This window comes from Mauremys reevesii, linkage group 16, assembly GCF_016161935.1.
Source record: "Mauremys reevesii isolate NIE-2019 linkage group 16, ASM1616193v1, whole genome shotgun sequence".
In the NCBI taxonomy this organism is placed as follows: Eukaryota; Metazoa; Chordata; order Testudines; family Geoemydidae; genus Mauremys; species Mauremys reevesii.
The window spans coordinates 3421450-3438008 of record NC_052638.1 but is presented as its reverse complement, the minus strand read 5'-3'; the positions used below and the strand labels follow the sequence as shown (position 1 = coordinate 3438008).

Genomic DNA, 16559 nt, shown 5'->3' with positions numbered 1-16559 from the left:
CCTGAGTCTCCCAGCCACAGCTGGTGCCCCAGGGCCTTTAAATCGTAAGAGGCCCCGCCTCTTCCAGATGAAGCCACGCCCCCTCAGGACTCCAGCAGTGCCGTAAGTCCTGTAAGTTACTTTCACCCCTGAGGGCAGCAGAGCTGTGTCGCTCACACATGCAGATTGTTCTCACCCCTGAGCCAGGTAGCGCTTGTGACCTACACTTTAAGCGCAGACCAGGCGCCGAAGTGTGCTACTCTGGCCTCCTGAGCCAGAAACACTTAACCAGCCGGTGCAGCTTGCCTCGGTGTCAGCACAGAAACACGGGAGTTCAGTGCTGCTCTGGGCTGCTGGGTTTGGTGTGGCATCGGGTGCTCAGTTAATAAGGAGCATGATGGGTTTGGTGACTGCTGGCCCATCAGCCGCAGCCTGGGAGCAGAGAGTCCCCTTCCGTCGCAGTGTCCCCGAGGGATCCCCGGGCCGGCAGCGTCTCTGCAAAGGGCTAACGGATTGGCCGCTGGCAAACGATTCTGGAGCTGCACAAGTCCCAGTAGACTCTAGCTCCCTCTGCTGGGGCTGGGCGGGCCCTGCAGGGACCACAGACGTAAAAAGCAGCAGCCCCTTGGTGTAGGCCCTGGCTGCGCACAGTGCTGGCACTGGGTGCAGTAACGGTGGATATAGGGCAGGCCCGGGTGGCCACTTCTACTCCTGTTAAGTGAAGTTAGGTAAATTAACCTGAAACCTGGTGCCAGTCGTGTGTGTAGCACAGCTGCTGGGCCCTGCAGGCAGCAGGCCTGGGCTCGGTCCCTGGCTGCACACGGACTAGACTAGAGTCACGTGTTGCCAGCAGGGGCAGTCCAAACCCGTTCGCAGTGGGTGCATGGGGACGGGCTGGTGGCTCGGGGCCGTGTCCTGCCTGTTTCTCCCTTTGAATTGGTCCCAGAAAGGCCTCAGCAGCAGCCCTGCCAGCTGGATCCAGTGCTGCTTTGCACACATTGGAGTGGGTGGGTTCCCTAGTTGCTCCCACCCATGCGCAGGGGCAGCTTGCTCATGCAGCTGGAGCGGGCTCAGAGGGGGTTAATGTTTGTGGCGCAGCAAGAGGAAAGCCAGGCTGCCACGTTAGTGGGACCCAGGTGGTGAATCCCCCGGAGGGTGGACTGGAAGCAGCCGAGTGACCTAGCAGGCAGCTGCTTCTCTGTGACGGTGTCTCCTCTTCTTTTCAGACAATTGCCTGAAACCCAAGCCTCGTCTGAAAAATGTGGCCACCAGGCGTGCCATTTCCGTTCACGAAGAACAGCTCAGGGAGCAGGGCTGCACGGCCGCTCTGGAGAGTAAGTGTGGGGAGCGCCTGGGGCCTGAGCTCTTCCTGGCGCAGGTGTGTCCAGGGCATGCGAGCACCACCTGGGAGCTGCCGCTCGGGCGGCTCCCTACATGAGGATAGGACAAGAAGCAATGGGCTTAAATTGCAGCAAGGGCAGTTTAGGTTGGACATTCTGTCAGCGTGGTTAAGCACTGGAATAAAGTGCTTGGGGAGGTTGTGGAATCTCCATGATGGGAGATTTTTAAGAGCAGGTTGGACAAACACTTGTCAGGGATGGTCTAGATAACACTCAGTCCTGCCAGGAGTGCAGGGGACTGGACTAGACGACCTCTCAAGGTCCCTTCCAGTCCTACGAGTCATAGAATAATAGATTATTAGGGTTGGAAGGGACCTCAAGAGATCATCTAGTCCAACCCCTTGCTCAAAGCAGGACCAATCCCCAAATGGCCCCCTCAAGGATTGAACTCACAGCCCTGGGTTTAGCAGGCCAATGCTCAAACCACTGAGCTATCCCTCCTGCCCGTGGTTCTGACCTGGTGTAATTCATATGCACCTAAATGAAACGCTCCTGAACTGGCAGAGGCATGCTGGACCTGAAACAGAAGGGGCTGATTTTCCCACAGGGTAGCAGTGCACATGGGTGCCTAGCTGTGTGAATGCAAACTGGAGTAGCTGTGTGCCCCACGGCCCAACAGAGCATGCACTTCCCCTCTGCCCCCAGGCAGAGTGAGTCATTATGGCAGCAGAGCTGCTATCCAAGTGTGTGTGCCTGGGTGCCCCGAGCCAGTATCCCCCCGGAGCAAACAGCTCAGAAATCTGTGTGTTTAAAAAAAGCAAGTCACTCAGCTGCCCTAAGAAATGTGCCAGACCAGGTCCCCAGCCTAGGGGACGTCTCGCTTGTGCCCAGCGCAGGGGTTAGGGATGCTGTGGACTGTGGCACAGCAGCGACACTCACTTGGTTTGTAAGTGCGCTCTGAAACTTGCGCGTGTAACCCATGTGCCTAATATGGAGATATCTCTTTAAGAGACCCACTGCGGGAGGCAGGAGTGAGCTGTGTCTGGGTCATTTTCTTTTTTCCAGTCAGGAGCATTTTCTTTATTTACATATAGAAAACATTTCCCCCAAGCATAGAATCATAGAATATCAGGGTTGGAAGGGACCTCAGGACGTATCTAGTCCAACCCCCTGCTCAAAGCAGGACCAATCCTCAACTAAATCATCCCAGCCAGGGCTTTGTCAAGCCTGACCTTAAAAACCTCTAAGGAAGGAGATTCCACCACCTCCCTAGGTAACTCATTTCAGTGCTTCACCACTCTCCTACTGAAAAAGTTTTTCCTAATATCCAACCTAAACCTCCCCCTCTGCAACTTGAGACCATTACTCCTTGTTCTGTCATCTTCTACCACTGAGAACAGTCTAGATCCATCCTCTTTGGAACCCCCTTTCAGGTAGTTGAAAGCAGCTATCAAATCCCCCCTCATTCTTCTCTTCTGAAGACTAAATAATTCCAGTTCCCTCAGCCTCTCCTCATAAGTCATGTGCTCCAGACCCCTAATCATTTTTGTTGCCCTCCGCTGGACTCTTTCCAATTTTTCCACATCCTTCTTGTAGTGTGGAGCCCAAAACTGGACACAGTACTCCAGATGAGGCCTCACCAATGTCAAATAGAGGGGAATGATCACATCCCTCGATCTGCTGGCAATGCCCCTACTTATACAGCCCAAAATGCCATTAGCCTTCTTGGCAACAAGGGCACACTGTTGACTCATATCCAGCTTCTTGTCCACTGTAACGCCTAGGTCCTTTCCTGCAGAACTGCTTCCTAGCCATTCGGTCCCTAGTCTGTAACAGTGAATGGGATTCTTCCCTCCTAAGAGCAGGACTCTGCACTTGTTCTTATTGAACCTCATCAGGTTTCTTTTGGCCCAATCCTCTAATTTGTCTAGGTCCCTCTGTATCCTATCCCTACCCTCCAGCGTATCTACCACTCCTCCCAGTTTAGTGTCATCTGCAAACTTGCTGAGGGTGCAGTCCACAGCATCCTCCAGATCGTTAATGAAGATATTGAACAAAACCGGCCCCAGCACCGACCCTTGGGACACTCCACTTGATACCGGCTGCCAACTAGACATGGAGCCATTGATCCCTACCCATTGAGCCCAACGATCTAGCCAGCTTTCTATCCACCTTATAGTCCATTCATCCAGCTCATACTTCTTTAACTTGCTGGCAAGAATTCTGTGGGAGACTGTATCAAAAGCTTTGCTAAAGTCCAGAAATAGCACATCCACTGCTTTCCCCTCATCCACAGAGCCAGTTATCTTCTCATAGAAGGCAATTAGGTTATTCAGGTATGACTTGCCCTTGATGAATCCATGCTGACTGTTCCTGATCACTTTCCTCTCCTCTAAGTGCTTCAGAATTGATTCCTTGAGGATCTGCTCCATGATTTTTCCAAGGACTGAGGTGAGACTGACTGGCCTGTAGTTCCCCGGATCCTCCTCCTTCCCTTTTTTAAAGATGGGCACTACATTAGCCTTTTTCCAGTTATCTGGGACCTCCCCCGATCGCCATGATTTTTCAAATTTAATGGCCAATGGCTCTGCGATCACATCTGCCAACTCCTTTAGCACCCTCGGATGCAGCGCATCCGGCCCCTTGGACTTGTGCTCGTCCAGTTTTTCTAAATAGTCCCTAACCACTTCTTTCTCCACAGAGAGCTGGTCACCTTCTCCCCATACCGTGCTGCCCAGTGCAGCAGTCTGGGAGCTGACCTTGTTCGTGAAGACAGAGGCAAAAAAAATCATTGAGTACATTAGCTTTTTCCACATCCTCTGTCACTAGGTTGCCTCCCTCATTCAGCAAGGGGCCCACACTTTCCTTGACTTTCTTCTTGTTGCTAACATACCTGAAGAAACCCTTCTTGTTACTCTTAACATCTCTTGCTAGCTGCAACTCCAAGTGTGATTTGGCCTTCCTGATGTCACTCCTGCATGCCTGAGCAATACTTTTATACTCCTCCCTGGTCATCTGTCCAATCTTCCACTTCTTGTAAGCTTCCTTTTTGTGTTTAAGATCAGCAAGGATTTCACTGTTAAGCCAAGCTGGTCTCCTGCCATATTTACTATTCTTTCTACACATCGGGATGGTTTGTTCCTGCTACCTCAATAAGGATTCTTTAAAATACAGCCAGCTCTCCTGGACTCCTTTCCCCCTCATATTATTCTCCCAGGGGATCCTGCCCATCAGTTCCCTGAGGGAGTCAAAGTCTGTTTTTCTGAAGTCCAGGGTCCGTATTCTGCTGCTCTCCTTTCTTCCTTGTAACAGGATCCTGAACTCAACCATCTCATGGTCACTGCCTCCCAGGTTCCCATCCACTTTTGCTTCCCCTAGTAATTCTTCTCTTTTTGTGAGCAGCAGGTCGAGAAGAGCTCTGCCCCTAGTTGGTTCCTCCAGCACTTGCACCAGCAAATTGTCCCCTACACTTTCCAAAAACTTCCTGGATTGTCTGTGCACTGCTGTATTGCTCACCCAGCAGATATCTATCAGGGGTGATTGAAGTCTCCCATGAGAACCAGGGCCTGCGATCTAGTAACTTCTGCTAGTTGCCGGAAGAAAGCCTCATCCACCTCATCCCCCTGGTCTGGTGGTCTATAGCAGACTCCCACCACGACATCACCCTTGTTGCTCACACTTCTATACTTAATCCAGAGACTCTCAGGTTTTTCTGCAGTTTCATACCAGAGCTCTGAGCAGTCATACTGCTCTCTTACATACAATGCAACTCCCCCATCTTTTCTGCCCTCCCTGTCCTTCCTGAACAGTTTATACCCATTCATGACAGTGCTCCAGTCATGTGAGTTATCCCACCAAGTCTCTGTTATTCCAACCACATCATAGTTCCTTGACTGTGCCAGGACTTCCAGTTCTCCCTGCTTGTTTCCCAGGCTTCTTGCATTTGTGTCTAGGCACTTAAGATAACTCGCTGATTGTCCCGCTTTCTCGGTTTGAGACAGGAGTCCTCCCATCTTGCAGTCTCCTGCTCGTGTTTCCTCCCAGTATCCCATTTCCCCACTTACCTCCGGGCTTTGGTCTCCTTCCTCCGGTGAACATCATTGTTGCTAGGCAGATTAAGCACTCCACATCCTGGAACTGGATGTGAGGTTTTGGGTCTGCTCTCATAAGTTCCCTGTTGATGGGGTCACACTCCCTGAGGGTGAGCAATTGTAACCTTTGGGTGGGCTAGAGTTCACGTCATTACCCTTCTCCAGTGCCTACAAAAAACCCAACTCCCATAGAAAGTAGCTGGAGACCCAGAGTTCAGTCTCTAATAGGGAGAAAATATCGGGACACATGGCGGGGTCTGCCAGCGGAGTGGGAAAAAAAAAAAAAGGAGCAGTGAGAGGGGAGGAAAAAAAAAAAGCTGAGTGCTGCCGGCAGAGCAGCGAGGGGCGGGAGGGAGCCGAGTGCTGCCAGCGGAGCAGCAAAATAAATAAATAAAAAAGGTGAGTGCTGCTGGCGGAACGAAATATCGGGACAAACTGCGTCCTGACCAAAGATCGGTCGGGACGTGGGACAAATACCTAAATATCGGGACGGTCCCGATTGTATTGGGCTGTCTGGTCACCCTAGTCTCTAAGGATTTTCAGCAAGGATCACACAGGGTCAACCTCCCCACATTCAAATCCAAAGGAAACTAAAGGAATGAATTTAATTAAGTAACTTTATAAAATCTTATGATAAAGAAAAATAATAATCTAATTTTTACAACAACATGACATGGCTATGTTATAATCTCAGCCATTACCTTCACAGTTATACATAAGCATAAAGAAAACAAATGAAAATCTGAACAGTTCAGTCCCCACAGAAAGACAGTGAGAAGAAACTGAAAGTTCCCCTAAGTCTCAGTTAGTCTTTGATCACCAAATCGAGACAGTCTGCTGAGTCTAAAAACAACATCTTCCCTCCACTTGCCTGTAGGGAGCTTCAGTTGGAATCCAGGCAGACTCTTCCGCTGCTGAAATCCCTGTTAGCCACTCAGCTGACTGATTAACCAACCACTCAGTTACCTGTATAGAGTTAAAGAAAACCCTGTTACAAGAAAATACAAAACTCAGACTAGCAAATAGAAATGACTCTTTCCCCGTTATTGCACTTAAAGAACAGTGGGTGACTCAGACTAGTTGAGATAATGTAACTAGAACAGTTTGGCTAAAATCAAAACAATATTCAAAGCGTACAAATTAGAACCGAAGTGATTTTCCCTCCCAGTTTCCCTGGGCTATAGTAGCATTGCCCAGGCTTCCCGCTTAGAGGGTTCACAATATCACTAACCTGCTGCAAAATGCTTCAGAGCAGCGGTTCTAACTTTCTAACTTTTGTACTGGTGACCCCTTCACACAGCAGCCTCTGGGTGCGACCCCCCACTATACATTAAAAACACTTTTGATATATTTGTAAAAGCAGCAAAGAATCCTGTGGCACCTTATAGACTAACAGACGTTTTGCAGCATGAGCTTTCGTGGGTGAATACAATGACCCAGACACAGCTCACTCCTACCCCCCCCCCCACCTTAAAGAGATCTGTCCCTATTAGGCACACGGGTTACACGCGCACACTCACCCCGCCGGGGATATGAGCTGGCGGCTCCTTTGTGGGGCTGTGAGCATGGGCGTGTACTTGGCGCGGTTTATCCCTGTCCTGAACACCTGCCCCTTTTGCGGCATGGGGGAAACCCTGGTGCACGTTTACTTGGAGTGTGCCAGGCTGCAGCCCCTATTCCGGCTCCTCGCAAATATTTTGTTAAGCTTTTGGTTGCACTTTCCCCCTCACCTTTTCATTGATGCACTCGCCATCCGTGGCCCCACCAAGTCACGGGACCTCCTGGTGAACCTCCTCCTGGGCCTGGCTAAAATGGCCATCTATGCAACCAGGGAGAGGAGGTTGGCCGACGGGGGTCGACTGTGGGGCCTATTTCCAATCCTCCGTCCGTTCACGTCTCCGGGCGGAGTTCCTCTGGGCGGTGTCCGCTGGCTCCCTTGACGCCTTCGAGGAGCAGTGGGCGCTGTCGGGGTTCTCTGCTCGGTGTCCCTGTCAGGCTCCCTTCGTTTAGCCCTGTGACCTCACTCCCATCCCTGTTATCTCATTAGCTGTCCCCTGGAATTATTTGGTGGAGCCTCCCCTTAGGCTGGGAGGAGGGTCCTTTAGCAGTGGGTGGGCGCTGCCCACTTCCTAGTTCCCCATAGGAACAATGACCCAGACACAGTTCACTCCTACCCCCCCCATCTTAAAGTGATATCTCCCTATTAGGCACATGGGTTACACACGCGTGCACACACACCCCTTCAAGTCTGCCAGGCTCTGCCTGTGAGCTCCAAGAAGGGGGTTGGAGCCAACTTCCCATAGAGGTGGCCCAGGCTCTTGCACAGAACCTGTTCCCCACCAGTGCCACCTCCACCCCCCCAGCTGGTAACGTTACACTGCTTGCGTGTCCTCCAGGTGTAAAAATCCCCCTGCGCCTGCAGCGCTCGCCAGTCCTGAAGCGGAAGCCTAAGCCCAACTCCGTGGTGGACGTGGCGGGGAGCAGCACGCCCAGCGCCCCGGCAGCACTGCAGGGTAAGGATGGGCTAACCTACAGCCTGGGCACAGGGCATGGCACCCGCACCAACTCAGAGCCCTTTCCCCTTCGGCATTGCCCCGGCACCTCCTGCTGGTGCAAAAAAGGGGCTGGCGTTTGCCTGGCCTCCCCGCAGGCCCAGTCCACTCCTCTTCCCTACACCTGCGTGCTGCCCTGGGCCTGATCCTGCTCTCACCCCATCTCATGTAAGGTGGGCGTGGCCACCCTGAGGCCAGTGCAGTTACACTGGTGGAAAGGGGGAGAATCTGGCCCTACGGGGCCAGGTGCACAGAGGCTAAACAGCCAGTCAGGCCCCTCCCCGCCGACTGAGCTGCGGCTCCCTTTGTTGCCCTACAGAGGCACCTTTAGTAATGCTGTTGTGACTCTCGCTAATGCTGCGTCTGTGGCCCCTTCCCCAGACACGCTGCCACAGGACGAGCACAGGGCCACAGCCGACCTGCAGGGGGAGCAGCCACAAGCCGTGGAGCCACCGGTTGAAAATGCACCGAACAGCCATACACCAAAGAGCAGCGGCTCCAGGCCTGCCAGCAGCCCCCCAGGGACAATGAGTTAGTGGGGGCTGCGGCCCGCTGTCATTTCCAATAAAACACTGCGACCGAGTGCAAGCTGAAGGGTTATGATTTGCAACAGCAGCTCAAGCACCTGTGGGGAGATGGGGGAAGGAACCCCCCCAGCCTGTTCCCCCTCCCTTCGCTGCTCCCAGGTGTAGAACACCAGGGCTTCCTATGGAAACGGGGACAGACCGGGGCCTGCTAACACTTCCTGACCGAGCTACGAGAGGACCCCCTTTCCAGCTCCCACTACCCTCCGCTGGTCTCATACTGCGCCCAGCTGGCTTTACACAAGCTCCAGCTGGCTAAAACCGAGCTGCCAAAAGCCAGTAGCTGAGTTTGCCACCAGCCTAAGCTTTTCCTGGAGCATGTGGCTCTTTGGATGCATGCACAGCTATTAAGTATGCAGCAACAGCAGGCGTGGGCCAGTGGCTTGGGCGTGTTTGCCATACATGGGGACTTGCCTTGCATTGTACAGCCCCGGAGCAACAGGGCTGAATTAGGAGATTTGCAGGCAGGGTGTGGCACTCGCATCCAAACCTACTCAATACAGAACAATCTGCCTCTTCTGGGGGCCAGAATGGGTCATTCCCCTCCAGCCATTAGTCTAGGTGCAGGCCGTCAGCTTGGTTTAACCTGTCTGCACGATCCTGCCGTTCTTACTCAAGCAGATCCTCCACTGCCAGCAACAGGAGTTTGGGCTGAAGGCACAGCCCCGTGCTCTGTGCCCGATGGCCCTGTGTTCTGCGCTGCTCCACCGTGGCAGGCTGGAAAGTCTGTGGCACCACTCAGTCCGTTGAAAAAACAAATCTGGAGGGTTTGATTAAAATGTGACCATGACTAATCGAAGCAGTGCAGCTCCCTGGGGTGTTGCTCCTGCTGGTGCATGTATTTCAGGCTGCCCCATCATTTCAGTGTGCTGCAGAACTGGGTACTGAAACTGAGCAACTGCTGGGAAGGCAGCTGGACAAGGCGTGGGGGGGGGGGGGTTGCTTATGCACAGGAACTCGTGTTCGCTAAGTGAGCTGCTGGGAAATAGGTACATTGATGCTGCTGGGAGGCTTTGATGTCATCAAGCTGCTGCAACGAATGGAGCTGTTCAGAGCTGTCGTGCTCCTGGGTCAGGCTGGCTGCAGCCTTTACGGCTCAGTCACATTTGGGTCTTGGGTGAGGTTTTTTTTCGTCACCAGCACAAAGGCTAGAATCTATTCAATGTAATTGAAAGAGAGTCTGGAGCAAAATTCTGCAGTCAAAACTCAAGTGATTCTGTCCCCAGGCTCACAGCCGAAGGCAGTGGTCCCCAAACTTTTTACATCACTCCCCCCCCCCCCAATCCATGTGGTCCCCCGAGCCACGGGTGGGAATCAGGGCTGCTGCCAGGTCCAGCAGTGCAGCCGGGCTGGGAGCCAGGGGCTGAGACCAGAGGTACAGCTAGGGGTGGGGGTGGGGCATCCCCCCCGTTTCTCCACACCTCCCCCTCCCCCAGTTTGGGAACCACTATCCTAAGGCAACAGGACTTCCCTTAGCCCTGCTATGTCCCACCCACAGCTGTCCCCGCTCCTCGGACTGACAATACCTGACCGTGGCTCAGCTAGGCCCACACGCGGCAGAGCGAGGGGCACCGCCTCTGGGGTCTCCCTCCAGCTCGGCAGCATGCCCCCGCCGCACCTGTCGTTTGTGAGGGGGGATGAGGAGATTCTAGCAGAGCCGTGTATTTAAAAATAGACACTTTATTTTTCATTTCCAAAGCATAAACCATATGAAATATTTTGTAACAAACGGAGCAGGAATCTAATCAAACTAAGCATTAAAAGACCAAACTAGTGCAGTGACTCCAGAGCTGCAATTGGTAGAGGGGTGCGCTGCTGCGGATAAGGAAGGCTACCTCTGCTACAACATGGAACTCCTCTGGCTGGAGCCTGGGGCTGGGGCATTAGCCCAGTTAAGGGAAGCTGCAGGTTGTAAGGAGCTGTAGCAAGCCTCTTGCTCACAGGTGCTCTGCGTGTGCGTGTCTCCTATCCCAGCTCATTGCATTCCTTGACAAATAACAGACCGGGCTGGTGTGCACAACAGGGCGTTGCTTTCCAGCTGGGGTTTAACATGCTGAAGAGGTGAGTGTAGGGAGGAGGGAGAGCAGAATATCCCACAGCCCCAAGGTATCCAGCTGCCAGGATGACTTGTGTCTACTCGACATTCCCTACACCAGCCCTTCTCCGTGGAGCACAGGGAAAAACCCAGTTGTCCTTCGCAGCCAAGCAGGAGATTCAGTCTCTGTGTCACACTGTACCAGTGACGGCTCCTGCATGCTGCTTCCATGCGGCAGCCACAGCCCTTCGGCTGCCCCCACCGTGGCAGGGGACTCCCAGCATACGCCACTGTAGCTATTCCAAGAGGCTGGGCAGGAGTCATTGGGACTGGAGGTGCCTTTTGGGTAACGAGTGCCCAAGGGCCTACTCTGCATGGCTATCGAGTCACACCGTTCCATGCTCGTCCCTTCGGGTAAGCCGTGAACAAGAACAGGAGAACCTATGTACAGCACATTGCAACTCCACCAGGCCTTCGCTCAGGGCTGCTCAGCTTTGGTGATCACCCAGCAGGCCCATCGCAGCATCGCCTTCGAGATCCTGTGAACCAAAACATGAGCATGAGTGAGAATGAGACGGTCGGTCCGCAACTGCGGGGCCTAGCTGCTGCAGGGCTCAGCTGCTGCAGGGCTCAGCTGCCATCCAGAACGATGATGTACTCTGCCGAGGGAGACCCCCAGAGCAGCTGTGCTCCACACCGCACTGACTGGTGGTCCCCAAAGTGGCTGGGCATGTGCTGCTGCTTCTCTGTAGCTGCTTTGACAAGGGTCCAAGGGCTGTAAGAGCAGCTCAAGCCAGGAGTCAGCCTGGCTGCCTTTACTAGAGCTGGCCAGGAGCTGGGACTGCCAGCCGGCAGGGAGGGGAGAAGGGAACAAGGGACTGAGTATGTCCAGGGTGGAAGGGAAGCGGTGGGCAGGGGAACACTGCAGGTGGGAGGAATTAAGCTGTGTACTGAAGAGCCAAATCAAGGGTGATTAGCTTTCTCAGTGAGGCAACACGGGTTAGAGCTCCGGTCCTACGCCCCGCAGGCAAGCACCGCCCTACTTGCCACCGAGAGGGGAGAGGGCCAGGATCAATCTCTGGATTACAGGGTGAGCCACACTGGCTTGGTTTGAGAGCCTAGTGAGGCAGTGGGGACGCAGCGTCAGTCACTGCATGGCCAGAGACCCACAGGTTGTGTTTGTCGGGGCTACACAAATGCCACTCCCTGACTGCAGCCCAAGCTGTTATCAGAGGGAGCTGGCGGATGGGAGTGAAATCTAAGGGGGACCGGCGCAGCTCTCTCCTCCAGCTGTACCGGCAGTAGGGTCTCTGCAGCCGTGCCGATGCTTTGGACAGGACGCAGAGCAGCCTATGGGAGGAGTTCATTTTTGCTCTCATTTTAAATGAGGTGCAAAGGGAATTTGAGGAACCACTTAGCTGGGGTGTGCCCAGTCTGGGAGACCCACGCACCACACCGACCTGGTGGAGTTCACTCGGGCACAGAGATCCGGCGTTGGGGCCTTGTAGGTGTATTGAAGTGGGGTTGTTTTCACATACTTCTGGAGGGAAGGAAGACAATTCAGCTCAATCTGTATTAAACATTACAGCTGAAAAACATCTCCAGCCCCTGCAGGGCTCCGGACGTAGCTTTCTCCCCGACCAGCTCTCCTGGCTCAGAGAAGCTGGTTTCATGCACGTTTACTCTGTAGAACCACAGCACTAGATGTCTCCAGGGAAAGGACTAGAGCTCTGGGCAAGCCAGCAGGCAGGAGCGGGGGATTCTCTTGGAAATCTGAGTTACCCTGAGTGCTTGGCGTAGCCCTGGAGTGGAAGCCTCCCGAAACAGAAACCAGCCTTAAGGAGAGGTCCCCTGAAAAATGAATGATCCCTTTCGAGGGGCCTTGTGCTGTAAGATTGAGCCTAATTTAGCAAGTGCCGCATTGTAGGGCCTCTCTGGGTTATTTACTTAGGGAGCTAGAGGATTTCATAGAATCTCAGGGCTGGAAGGGACCTCAGGAGGTATCTAGTCCAACCCCCTGCTCAAAGCAGGACCAATCCCCAGACAGATTTTTACACCAGTCCCCTAAATGGGCCCCTCAAGGATTGAACTCACAAGCCTGGGTTTAGCAGGCCAATGCTCAAACCACTGAGCTATCCCTTCCCCCAGTTGTTTAGGACCCAGTCTCCATCTGGGAACCCAGGAGATGGCTTGTAGAAAAAGTGCTGGCGTGTGTTCTCTGTACTCTGACTGGCTCCTCCAACTCCTGCTGCACGTGGCTTCAGCCTCCCCTTTCCCCAGCCACCTGGTCACAACAGGCTCTTCCCACTATGGACATGGCTGTCTACTGTCTGGCACAGGAGCAATGGCTGCTGCTGGGAAGTGCCTGGCAGAGGGCAGTCCCCTGGCAGACGTGGGCTGCCATGCAGACCCCTCGCTCCTGGAGCAGGACTGCTGCAGGGGCAGAAAGCTCAGGCCCAGCCTTCAGAGGGAGCCCTTCCCTTTTCTTCTCAGCTGGAAGGCAGGGCCTTGGGGCCCGGAGATGGGAGTTACATAAGAACGGCCGTACTGGGCCAGACCAAAGGTCCATCTAGCCCAGTATCCTGTCTGCCGACAGTGGCCAGTGCCAGGTGCCCCAGAGGGAGTGAACCTAACAGGCAACGATCAAGTGATCTCTCTCCTGCCATCCATATCCACCCTCTGACAAACAGAGGCTAGGGACACCATTCCTTACCCAGCCTGGCTAATAGCCAGTTATAGACTTAACCACCATGAATTTATCCAGTTCCCTTTTAAACGCTGTTATAGTCCTGGCCTTCACAGCCTCCTCAGATTGTGGGACACAGAGACAAAACTAAGAAATGACAACGAGCCTGTGAATCTTTACCTGCTCCTGGGCTCTGTGCTGGCCTGACCCAGACGCAGCCACGCTCCCAACTGCTGCTCTCTCATTCCCCCTTCCTGGCAGCCCCTCCGGGTCCCTGGGCAGTGCAGGCTCCTGAGCTGGCCCGGCCTGCTCCAGCCTGCTCTTCTTGGCTCTCTGAGCACTCACCAACTCCACACCTGGGTTCTGGCCCACTACGTTGGCGTCCATGCAGCGCTCGTCCCCCATGGGCACATCCGCATGGGGAGGTTTCCTCTGTGCTCTCTGATGGGTTTTGCCTGGGTTGGGCAAAACCTCGCCGTGGGCCTTACTGTCATCCACCAGCAGCTTTCTCTTCGTCACCCTGTGCTGCCTGCTCCTGGACAGATCTTTTCCCCCAGCTCCGCCCCCCAGCTCAGTGTCCCATTCAGAGCTTGCCAGACTGCTGTTCTCCACGTCTGGGAGGGACGCCGCGCCACCGAGATCAGCCTGCCCTCCATTTGCAGGGGGTGCTGCTCTGCTGTTGATGCTGCCCAAAATGGGAAGCGCAGGAGAGCAAGGGCACAGATTGGTTTGGAAAGCTGCAGATGGCTGGCCGCAGGGGATGTCATGGCTGGCATCAGGGTGTTTACCCACATCAGGTGCCCTCTGGAACGTGGCAGCAGCTGTTCCTTGACTGGCAGCCTCTGGGGGACATGTACTGCTGAAGGACAGCAGTGATGGGGATACAGTCTCCGCTGGTTCATCCTGGGCTAGGCTACAAGGGGACTGCTGGCAGGAAGGCTCCAAGAAATCTGGGGTGTTGCTGTCAGGCTGTGTGATGGCCACCTCCTCTGTGGAGTTGGGCAGCTGGGCCTCTTGTGTGCTTGGCAGGCTGGGCTGGATAATGGACTTCTCTGACAAAAGAGAACAAAATACAACTTTCCCCATGGAAGAGGGCAGGAGACAGCAGCATGGGCAGAGCCTGTCCCACCCGCCCGGGGCTGGGAAGGCAGCTGGGGAAGGACAATTCCAAAGGGGAACTATCCAGAGGGGCCAAAGATAGCAAAGCTGGCAGGAGAAGGTTCTGCCACAGCAACCCTTGGCTATCGGAGGTGTCCTCCAAGTGTCTTATCCAGGTTCTACTGGGCATTCTCTCCTCTGTGCTGACTGGCTGTTTGCGTCACAGTCTCTGCCTGCCGTACAGGCTGCCCCGCCCGTCCAACCCCCTCTATGTCCCCTCTCCCTTCTGGTGTTTTTCCATTTAGCTGATCTCGTCCCAACCCAACCCGTCCCAGAACAATGAAACCAAACCCAAGTGGTGGCACTACTACAGCTTCTGTCACTGATCTCATTGTTACACGCTGTCTGTTATCCTCCGCCCCCCAGCCTTTGTCTGCCTATTACTGTGTCTATACAGCATCTAGCACAATGGGGTGGTCTCCGGTGCTCCCTAGGCACGACCATAATACAGGCACCACCAATACTGTGCAAGGGCAAATCAGCCATTTATGGGGGAGATAAGGTCTATCACCCTTGGTGCATGCAGATGGGTGGACTGGCAAATGCAATCACACACACAAACAGGCACCTGAATGTATCAAAGAGATCCAGGCTGCACCTTCCTGAAAACCATCCCCATCCCCTGCATGCACACACAGCATGGGCCTCGTTTTAAGAACTGTGTGTGCAAAAGGGAGTGTGCAATTTCAAGTGTGATGGTGGTAACAAGGCTTACAAGTTGCGTGCGTGTGCAGGTGAGCACACAATTCTTCCTGTCTTACCCTGTATCTCCAGGTGTAAGATGTGGGGTGTGCAGACAGAGAGAGAGAGAGAAGGAAAGACGCTCTCCACTTGCAACAGGAGATGCTGTAAGGCAGCGCGTGCACTCACCTTCCAAGGAGGAGGACAGAGTCACGGACACTGATTGAAGCTTGTCCCAGGGATTATCCAGGGATACGTCCAAACTTCGGGACATTGCGCCAGGGTCTGCCAAAAGCGAGAACGAAATTAGACTGCAGCCCTACAGACTGGAGCACTGTAGGCCAGGCTAAAGGCCCCAGAAAGGAACAGTTACACACCCACACGTGCTACGAATCCCTTCGGTCTCCTCATGCTCCCATAGCCACAATCCCTGCCATGAGCGGGACAGCAGTTCTCTGCACCCCCCCGCACCCCCAACGGCCCCAGGTGCTAGACGTGTACACGCTGTACCAGACCGAGCCGACTGGGCCCGCCCCATCAGCAGGGTAGGAGACTACTCTCCTGCCCGCGAAGTGCAACATCCCACCCCTTTCTGTCGTCTTTGGCTCTAAGAGAAAAGAGGATGGACTAGCTGTAAACGGCCAAAGGGACAGCAGATGAGACACCGCTATGGGGTGCAAAGCATGGGTGAGCCCATAAGAGGCTGCTCCAAGCACACATGCCCCACGAGGGGGATGCACAGAGACAACGCCTGTCAACTGGGCTGGCTGGTTAGCACCGATCTTCCTGCCCTGGCAGGTTTAAGCTGATTTCCTGCCACTTGGGGGTAAGAATTCTGTGTGTGTGTGTGTGTGTGTGTGTGTGTGTGTGTGTGTGTGTGTGTGTGTGTGTGTGTGTGTGTGTGTGTGTGTGTGTGTGTGTGTGTGTGTGTGTGTGTGTGTGCAAAGCCACACCTCCTGTCGGTGCACGCGCAGCAAAGAACTTGCCTGGACAAAATGACAGATACCCCTGACAATGGCTGGTGCAGAACCGCTGTCCTTAGGCCAGAGACGTTTAACATCTGACAAAGCCCCGGCCCGTTAACAGAACCTTACGCTGCATCGCACGGAGAAATAGGCTCAAAATGCCACGGGGTGGGGACCCTCAGGTCAGAGGCCCCCCCAAGAACCAAGAGCGAGCGCCTCCCAGCTGAGGAGAGGGAGGGCTGGTCCCTTAGGGGACAGAGGGCCAGGCCAGGCCACGCTAATTGCCAGCACCCTGAAGGGCACTCAGAGAATGAGACCTCGCACACAGACATTCGCCTGCTGCACACTTCTGCGTGCCATGAGCTGGCCCCCTGCAGAGCTAACAGCAGCAGTCTAGCCAAGCGGTGGCAGAAGCACGGGTGATGACTGCATGTGGGAGAGGAAGCTGGAGCTCCTTGGACGGCCGGGGGTGGCAAGAGGCATCGCTG

At 54.3% G+C, this 16559-nt stretch overlaps 2 protein-coding genes across 11 annotated transcripts in view; one reads left to right on the top strand and one right to left on the bottom strand.

Moving 5' to 3' along the window:
• CARMIL2 (capping protein regulator and myosin 1 linker 2) overlaps positions 1–8545 on the top strand; it is a 123827-nt gene extending 115282 nt beyond the window's left edge. The window contains exons 38-40 of one of the 4 annotated variants that reach the window (XM_039503447.1): positions 1206–1313; positions 7807–7923; positions 8344–8545. In XM_039503447.1, coding sequence (XP_039359381.1) covers positions 1206–1313; positions 7807–7923; positions 8344–8498 — 380 coding nt within the window. In that variant the 3' untranslated portion in view covers positions 8499–8545. Of the gene's footprint in view, positions 1–1205; positions 1314–7806; positions 7924–8343 lie in introns of those variants that run through there. The other 3 variants (XR_005588955.1, XR_005588954.1, XM_039503448.1) reach the window with 3 other exon arrangements.
• Positions 8546–10210: 1665 nt separating this feature from the next.
• The window catches only part of ACD (ACD shelterin complex subunit and telomerase recruitment factor), a 34100-nt gene continuing 27751 nt past the window's right edge, over positions 10211–16559 (bottom strand). For 4 of the 7 annotated variants that reach the window (XM_039503372.1, XM_039503370.1, XM_039503376.1 and 1 more), the window contains 4 exons: positions 15296–15391; positions 13448–14319; positions 12042–12121; positions 10211–11120 (listed from right to left, as the gene is read on the bottom strand). In XM_039503372.1, the coding sequence (XP_039359306.1) occupies positions 11060–11120; positions 12042–12121; positions 13448–14319; positions 15296–15391 (1109 nt within the window). In that variant the 3' untranslated portion in view covers positions 10211–11059. The remainder of the gene's footprint in view (positions 11121–12041; positions 12122–13447; positions 14320–15295; positions 15392–16559) is intronic. The other 3 variants (XM_039503373.1, XM_039503374.1, XM_039503371.1) reach the window with 3 other exon arrangements.